Below are 9,388 nucleotides of genomic sequence, written 5' to 3'. Positions count from 1 at the left end.
ATTTGGTTGCTGACAAAATCCTGACATAAAAGTTAAATGAAGAATGATTTATTTAGCTCACACTTCATACAGGATTCAGTCCTTAGTCAGCTGGTTCTGAAGCAGGATGGCATGACCAAGAGGAACCATGGAAGTGAAAAATCACATTTCATGGCAGAAAGAACAGGCAGCTGGCAGAAGACAGCAAGCAGGAGCAGTAGGAGCAGCCAGTCTGCCTCTCCCTTTTATCTTTTCCAGGCCAAAAGTCTTTTGGGTGCTACCAAACACATCTAGGGTTTCTCTTCCTTCACGCACACAATGAATCCAAGATCTCACTCTTAAACCAGTGTCACACCAAGACACCTTCACATCTCCCCAAGTATGGTAACATGAGACTTTGGGGGAGCATCTAGATACAAGGTGTAATCAAAGCCCTTTCCATTAGTGTCTGGTGAAGACACTTCGTGATCATCTCAGTCTTCCTCTCTTCTGTTAGAGCCCTGAGTGTCTGTTTTTTCCTCACTTTGAGATCATGGAGGGATCTGTGGGAACCTGTGGATTTAGTGACCCAAAGAGCTCTCACACTCACACTGGCCCTCTGCTTTCCTCCAGTCACGCATCCTGACCATGTCACTGTTCCCTCCACCTGGTGCCCACAGTGACGTTCATATCAAGGAAATAGTTATAACCATCGGTGCTGGATTCTCTAGTCCTTCAATTTTCAAGGTAATTGATCAATCTGAAATATTACTATTGTGGTTTCAATGACTTTTTCGTTTTTCAATACTGAATTTATGTTTTTGGCTTCTTATGAGTTAGAGTAGCAAACATATAACTGCAGAGGTCAATTTAACCTGTTACTAGCAAGAATCAAGGATCTGATCCAAGAAACTTAAAAATATTTCTCCATAATCATCCTTGAACTGAAAAGACACTGAAAAAGACACAATAGGATTCATGCAAGAAATTATCAGTGATTTTGAGAATCTTCTTGTAAGCAGAAATTTAAAAGAGCCACAATGAAGAGCTGGCTCCATCTCAGGTGGCAGTGTGTTTTGGAAGGTGGGCTGGATGGTGTCAGTGTCAGAGCACCTGGAAACTTTCAGTCCTTCAACACAAGGAAGGTCAGTGATTATGCTGGTCACAGGCAAGGAGTAGAGAAGGATGAAGAGATGAGGGTTGCTTAGCTTCACATGACGAGCTCGATAGTGAGGTCCATGGTGACTTCAGAGAGGCAGGGATTTCAGTGTAAGGACATCACTAACTCTGCCTTAAAGGATTCATGAATGTAAAGGGGTCAGGAGTGTGGGTCATTTGCTTTGTGTCAGTCTATTTCTGATACATAAAACATACATAATAAGAGGTGGCATTATTTAGTTTGCTGAAGTAATTTTGTATTTCACACAGAGTCATATACTGATGAGTGATTGATAATTGCAAAAGTAATGAAACACAATAATGAAATAGAGAGCTTTGTCAAAGATAAATAAATTTTGTGAAAATGTGGGCATTCAAAATTTAAATATAGGTTTCTTAAAAGAAATTTAGGCACCATGTTTGAATTTAGGGTACTGGGTAACAAAGAAACCACTGGCCTCCTTGGTAAGCATCTGCGGCTTGAGGAAGTGGTGAATCACCCAGGGAGAAAACCAGCCAGCCAGCTGCTCCCGAGTTCCCCACCATGTTGGAACTTAGGGCTCTGGGCAACAAAGCAAGCCACTCGTCGCCCTGGTAAGCAGCTGTGGCTCGAGCAATTGCGAGCAACCAGGTAGAGAACCAGCCAGACAGCATCTCCTGGATCCTCTCCATGTTGGAACTTAGGACACTAGGCTGCTCACCTCCCTTGTCTCTGGTATGTGTTGTAGCTTGGTATAACTGACACCACCTTAAGCCCTGCAGGAAGGGAGAAGGACCAGGAGTAATCTATTCCTGGGATCAGGAATATGAGTACAAGATTGCCTTGCTTCCTCCCCTCCTCTAAATTTGTCTTCTCACTTATCACAGAGTCAAACACAGGTGGAATTCAGAGCAGGAGGTTCCTCTCAGTATCACAAAAGGACCAGACAAAGACTGAGCTCAGTGTCTATTTGATATAGGAACTGTGCTCAGTATATGCAAATATCTGCTCCAACTTTAGGCTAATATCCTGTTTCCTTGTAAGTCAGCCTGGAATACACCTTTGCTACCTGTTTAGAAGCCAGGGACTTCAGACTAACAGTCTGTCCAAAACCTCCAAGAGGCAAATACAAATGTCATGACTATACCCCACTGTTCCTAACCCATTTACTTTGCTCAATTTGCTACTCACCTGCTACTGTGCATTGGACCTGAAAGCTGCCTACCTCTCCCTACCATTGGCTCTGGTAACTCAACCCCTTGTTTCCTTTGAGTGGACAGACCCTAAGATGGGGGAATCAGGAAATTTGACCTGGATACATTTACCTCAAGGGTTCAAAAAAATGCCAACTCTATTTGATGAGACCCTGAGGAGAGACCTGCAAGATTTTGGGGCAGAAATTCCATCTGTCACAGTGCTTCAATATGTAGATGATTTATTACTGGCTACTTTAGATTTGGCCTCTTGTCTGGAAGCCACAGAGGCTCTATTAGGAAATTTAAACAAATTGGTCTATTGAGTCTCTGACAAAAAGGAACAGCTTTGGCTGCCCAAAGTCACTTATCCCAGGTATGTATTAAAAGAAGGAAAATGGACTTTGTCAGATAAAAGGATTGAGGCTATTTAAAAAATTCCTTGTCCAAATACTAAATATCAAGTTACAAAATTTCTAGGTGTTTTGGTCTACTGCCAGTTGGGGACTCTGCATTTTGCTGAAATGGCTCAGCCACTCTATACTTCTACTGGATATCCCTTACTCAAGCCATAAGATGGGGACAAAATAAATCTATAAATATATATACAGATAGTCAGTATGGTTTTGCTACTGTCTGTGTGCATGGGGCCATTTATTAGGAAAAAGGACTATTAACCTCAGCAGGAACAAAGATCAAGAATGACCCTGAGATCTTAGACCTCCTGGCTGTCTTTTGATTGCCTTCAAAGTTGCCATTATACACTGTTTTGGGCACCAATGTGGAGACATCCCAATAGCTCATGAAAATGCCCTTGCTGTTAAACAGGCAGAGAGGTGGCACTCAACAAGAAGGGCCCATGATGCTCCTCCTAGCTCTCCCACCACCCATGCTACTCAAGTCATCCTATTCAGATTCAGACTTGAGACCATTCAAGAGCCTAGAAGCCTAACTTTATCTCGAAGGCTGGCAGATCATTGGGCCTCCAGCTCACCCAGGATACCCACTAGGCCAATCACTTGGGGGAACTAAAATTTGCCAAATTATCTTGCCTGACTAAAGAAATCAGCCAAAAATGCCCACGATGTCTTCAAGTGAATACTAAGCTGGCCACTACTGATGTTTGAAAGAGAAAATGAAGACTTACCCCCAGAGAGATAGACTTAACTGGAATGGGTCCAGGAAAAGTTGGACATGAATATCTCTTTATTCTCATGGCGACATTTACTGGATGGATTGAAAGATTCACCACTTGGACTGAATCAGCTCTCATCATAGTTAAGAAACTCCTCTATGAGATAGTGTCTCAGTTCAGTTTGTCCACTTCCCTGGGGTCCTATCATGGCCCAGCTTTCATAGCTCTGATCACTAAAAATTTAGCTGAAGTTTTAGAAATCAATTTTAATTTACATTATGCCTACTGGCCTCAAAATTCAAGCTAAGTAGGACAAACAAAACCTTAAAGGAAACTATTTAAAAAATGGCTCTTGAGACTGGCGAAAACTGGGTAAGTCGGATTCCTTTTCCCTTCTGTGTGTGTGATGTACCCTCTACCTCCAGGACATTAGTACTTTGAAGGCCATGTACGGCCAACTGCCCTCTTTGATCCCCAACTTCCAACATGATAAATTGGCTGCTGTCACAAATGGGAAAATTATTAAGTCCTGACAGTCTCTTTAGCCCTTTCTTCACTCAACTCACTGCTTATTCTGGGGCCACCAGACCATTTCTGAAATATCTGATAACCCCTAGAAGTTCAATCTGGTGACCAAAATTTACACCAAAGGAGACATCCCACATCCCTAGGCACCCACTCGGAAGGACACTATGCAGTCCCCTTGAGTACTGCCATGGTGCTCAAGGTTGCCAGAAAGACCCATTGGATTCATCACTCCCACTTTGAGCCCACCACACCAGAGACTCCAGCTAAGTGGACTCCAGCTAAGTGGACATATAACTCATATCGAACCCAGATTGTAAACACATCAAACCTTGATTCTGGTTCTTCATGCTGGTGGGAAGAGGGACCTAAGTCCCTCACTTTGGGAAACATTCAGGGCTCTGGCCGTTGTGTTCTGTCTATATATTTCCCCCTCGAAGCACTCCTCATTTTGAATCAATTGCAATTCAACTATGTATGTACAAAATGTCTCTTACCTCCTCAACCAACATTTAGCCTCCCCAATGGAAACTTGGTTTGCCTGTACAAATGGACTTGCCCTTGTGTTTGTCTGGCTGTGTTCTATGAACCTAATCCTGAACTCTGTATCTTAACTCAGGTTCTTCCCCAAGTGTACTGGTATTCTGGAGAAAGAGGGAGGAAACATACGGAGTTACCCAACGTCATGATAAAAAAAGAGGGCCCAGTTTTAGTTCCTGTCCTTTTAGGATTAGAAGTAACTGGTTCCAAAACACTAAGAACCACAGCCATCATAATGGGAGAACAAATTAACAGATGCTAAGCAAAAAATAGATTGTGATCTCTCTTGAAAAAAATGTTCATCACCATCTCTAAAGTCCCTGGCTGAAATGGTCCTTCAGAACTGGCTACTATTCTTGCAAAAGGGGTGTCGATGCCTAGCCTTTAATAAATCTTGTTAATTTTAAAAAGTCTTATTTAGCTCAGAAAGTGCCTAGCTGATAGAAAAACTGAGATACATTATTAACAGAGTTGATATAAAAATTTGTTCTTCACCACCCCATGGCTGATCACCCTACTCTCAGCTCTGGCAGGACCTCTGATTTTATTCCTGCTGGCCATTATTATTGGCCCTTGCATGATAAACTGTTTAATGCATTATATCCAAAGCAGAATCTAATCTATTAAAAGTAATGATTATACTTCCGATTACAAGGATCTATGAAATGTAGATAAAAAAGATGAATTTAAAAGATGACAGGAATCAAGGATTTGATTCATGCACTAAAGCCAGTGGGGAATGTTGTAGCTTGGAACAACAGATGCTATTTTATGCCCTTCACTTAACTAGTGCCCTGGGTAATATTACTCGGGGTATAAGTCCCATGGAAAAAAAAATGAGCTGCATTTACAGAAGAAAAATTAACCCGCCCAACAAAAGAAGCAGGATACATATGTCAACCGGAAATTAATGAAAGATTCAAGCTGAATTGTTTCCAACAGGATGTCTTTTGTGATTTTGTCTTTTAGAAACTCTAACTTTCCATTTTGGTTCCATTTTTTTGTACCATGAACTGGATGAATCTATATAAGAGTGATCCTGAGCTCAGTTAATTGAATTTCAAATTTATCAGATTGGCTGCTTAGATTTTTATATTGTTGTTCATGAACTCACCTCAGTTAGCAGCCATGGCCTGAGTGAGTGGTGGCAGAACCATGGAAAACCAGCCAGCATCCCGAGATGCACGTCATGTTGAAACTTAGGGCGCTGGGGAACAAAGTAACCCACCTGCCTCCTTGGAAAGTTGCCCTGGGCCGATTGTGCATGGGCTGAAAATAAAACATCATACTCCTCCCATTGGCAAATGGGAGCCAGTGGTCAGAGCATCTCTTGGGAGGAAGATGGTATGCAATACAGCAAATATGGGGGATTTCCTTCTACTGTTTATTTGAAGGCAAATATCGTTATCACTTTCTTTCCTTGTTTTGATCCACTGTATTGCTCTATTCAACACTCGGTTTTGTACTAGGTTAGATTTTGCTATACCTTATTGAAAGGACAACTATTGTGAAGATAATGAGATATACTATGGTACCTATTACTGTTATTCAGGTAACCTGCTGTGAAGTTCTGTACCAATTTCACTGTGTTGTTTCGATTGGCTTTTTTTCTGCCTTGTTCTATTATATTTCACTACCTTCAAAATAAAAAAGAAGAAATGGATAGGTATATAGAAATGTGTGTGTGTGTGTGAGAGAGAGAGAGAGAGAGAGAGAGAGAGAGAGAGAGAGAGAGAGATACAGAGAGACAGAGAGGCAGAGAGAATCAATCTAAGGATGATTTCTAGGTTGTAAACCTGCTCAAAATTTAAAATATATTTTTACCATTTCTAATTTTCATTACACACATTGCACTAACTGTGTTGCAGGATTGCTATTGAAGAGTGAACATCAAATTTTACTCTGCTATAGCAAATACTCAGGATGGGGACTGCTACGTTTAGGTCATGCATATGTTTTATAGAAAATGTCCTCTCCTCGCGTGTAGCGCTGTCAAGATTTTTTACAAGAAGAAGTAAATCATGGGGAACTGGTTTCACTGGTTATACCATTTTCTCAGCCTCTTAGGCAGTCTCAAGTATATCAGTCTTTACAGACTACATATCAACAGTTTTGTGTCTCACTTATGTTAATAAAGCAGTAAAGATAAGCAGATGATACATTCAGCAATGATAAGTGATCCATCAATGACAGATGATCAAATAGTTAGGAAATAGATGGACAGAGTGATACAAAATAGTTAAATTTGGGTTGATATAGGCAGGAAAGACAGAAAATAACAATGCAGAAAGTTAAAAGTTAGATGACACGTATGTGAATAAATAATACATTTACAGTAGATCCATAAATGAAAGGCAAATACAGAGTTGATGAGTAAATAGGAATATGACCTAGCAGAGGTTGATGCAATGAGAATAGACTGAAACATAAACAAATAGCTTAATAGACAGATGATAGCATGATGTATAGATAATTCTATTAAAATACTTGCCCAGATTCCCTCCATAATCCTTAAATTTGTTCATAATTTGAAACTATGAATAAACACCTAGTTATATATCTGAACCTGCAGAGACATGATTTGCATCTTAGGGAATCGACTCAACAACATTTTGCCATATCCCCAAATCAGGGTGATCCTAAAGCTCTCTCTTAAATATTTTAAGTGATGCAGGAGTCAGACTTCAGTTCTGGTCCAGTCTTGTCCTAAGACACTCAGGACAGCCGAGAGATAGCTGGAATACAGGCTTCTCTGTTGGCAGGCCCTGGTCTCCTCTCTGGTCTTGACTCTGCTGTGGGTACCTTGCTCTTTCATGGATCAATTGTCAGGTCTCTCACTCTCCCCAAGTCAACTGACACATGAGGAAGAAGTAAAAAACAGTGTTTACAAATACACTGATATCAGCTTACAGAGATGTCCAAATTTTTGAAGTTATTGCAAATATAGCAAGTTCACTTTTTAATACAAACAGACATGATATGTAAGACATTGCATAAGGGTTTCTGAGACTCACAACTACTAATGCTAAGTCCGAAAAAATAATGGTCAGGCAGTGTACTATAACTGCAAGATGTGTGACAGCATGATGGTCTCTACCATTGAAATAGAATCCACCACAACTTTCCAAGGCATTGCCCTGCTTCGTCAAATGTGAGGAAATCAACAGCTCCTGTGACAGATGAACACTCAGATCAACACACACAGTGATGTCCAGTCATTCAGAGTAAATGTCTGCATGAACAGAATTGGATGTGCCCTTCAGGATGAGATACCCTTCAGGTTGAGACCAAACTTGTAGTTAACAGAAAAATAATTTTCATGCTTAAATATTTCTACATCTAAAAATTATTGAGACTTGTAATCACTTGCTCTGTGAAAACAGCTTCATTGAAAATGCACTGTGTAATCAGTAATGAAATTGAGGGGGAAACGAATGAAAGCCTGACTCCACGAAAATATAACACTGTAGGATCAGGGACATAGGGGGCCCCTAGAATCTGTGTCCCTTGACTACTGAAAAAACTCCAGGCTTTCAGCACAGGGCTAAGAAGTTGGTTCCCAAGTGCAGTGTTCGCAGTGTGCCCCCTGCAGGTTGAGTTTTCCTGCAGGGAGGTTTATGTCAGGGCTCACACTTGCATCAAATCTCTGTGTCTGTTGCACAGTAATACGTGGCTGTGTCTTCCTTGGTGACAGTTCAGCTGGAGAGAGAACTGGTTCTTGCTGGGGTCTCCGGAGATGGAGATACGGCTCTCAATGAACGGGTTGTAGCCAGTGCCACCATTGTAGGCTATAGCTCCCATCACCTCCAGGGTCTTTCCTGGAGGCTGACAGATCCAGCACCAAGCATAACTACTGGTTGTGAAGGGGAATCCAGAGACTGAGCAGGTGAGGGACCGGGTCTTCAAGGTCTTCACCAGGGCAGGACCTGACTCCTGCAGCTGCATCTGGGACAGGACACCTGGAAACAATGGCAACCATCCCATCAGCCACATGATTTGGTAACGTTTCCCTGGACTCATGTTTGGTATTAAGGACACTCACCATGGGGACCCAAAGCAAGGCACAGGAGAAGACCCAAAAGTCTCATCTTGTAAAGCTCTACCTTCCTGAAAGACCTCAGCCCTGTGTGACAATGAAGCTGTGAGTTCCACAAACTGTGAGCAGATTATGAATCTAAATTTGGAGCAGATATTTGCATATACTGAGCACAGTTCCTACATCAAGGAGACACTGAGCTTAGTCTTTGTCTGGTCCTTTTGTGATACTGAGAGTCTCCTATTCTGAATTCCTCCTGTATTTGACTCTGTGATAAGTGAGAAGACAAATTTAGAAGAGGGGAGGAAGCAGGGCAATGTTGTTCTCATATTCCTGACCCTAGGAATAGATTCCTCCTTGTCCTTCTCCCTTTCTGTACCCCAGTCTAACTCTCTGCCCTTTCAGGCTGTGGTGCTAGTTCTCAGGACCAAATTGAGCACAGATTCTTTTATGATTCCTAGGTTTTACTCCTTTCGTTCCATTACTGTTTCTTGAGAGCGTGCTTCACTGTCATTTCTGTTGTCAGGAGAGGTACCCCCTAAGGTACCTCTAAGAAATCCTGCGATCCAAGTCTCACATAAGCAGAGCCAGCAAAAACTGGAAATAAGGTTGTGAGTTCTGTGCTTATCTCACAGAGTAGTTTCTAATCCTCTGGGTAGAGAAGGAGGCCATATACATTTGTTTTCCTGCACCAACATGACTCTATGTATCTACTTGGTGTTCATTCGCATCCCAGATTCAGCTTCTGCTCTTGTTCTCTGGAAGTTATTCCTCAAATTAAAAACATTTATCACATTATAATTTTTATTTTTGAATTATTATATATGATGAACGCCATGCCCATGATAATAATGCCTCTAGAA

The 9,388-nt window shown here is 41.5% G+C and overlaps 1 gene segment (V, D, J or C); it reads right to left on the bottom strand.

The window, feature by feature from the left end:
* Positions 1-8,116: 8,116 nt before the first annotated feature.
* LOC101788880 (immunoglobulin heavy variable 4-61-like) lies at positions 8,117-8,509 on the bottom strand. The segment is given in 1 exon segment: positions 8,117-8,509. A coding segment is annotated over 1 exon segment (393 nt).
* Between the last annotated feature and the right edge of the window lie 879 nt (positions 8,510-9,388).

Source organism: Cavia porcellus, unplaced genomic scaffold (assembly GCF_034190915.1).
Source record: "Cavia porcellus strain 051 isolate PalLab524CR breed Dunkin Hartley unplaced genomic scaffold, mCavPor4.1 scaffold_8, whole genome shotgun sequence".
NCBI classification, from domain to species: domain Eukaryota; kingdom Metazoa; phylum Chordata; class Mammalia; order Rodentia; family Caviidae; genus Cavia; species Cavia porcellus.
Note: the sequence above shows the minus strand (reverse complement) of the source record. Positions and strands in the feature narration are given on the sequence as shown.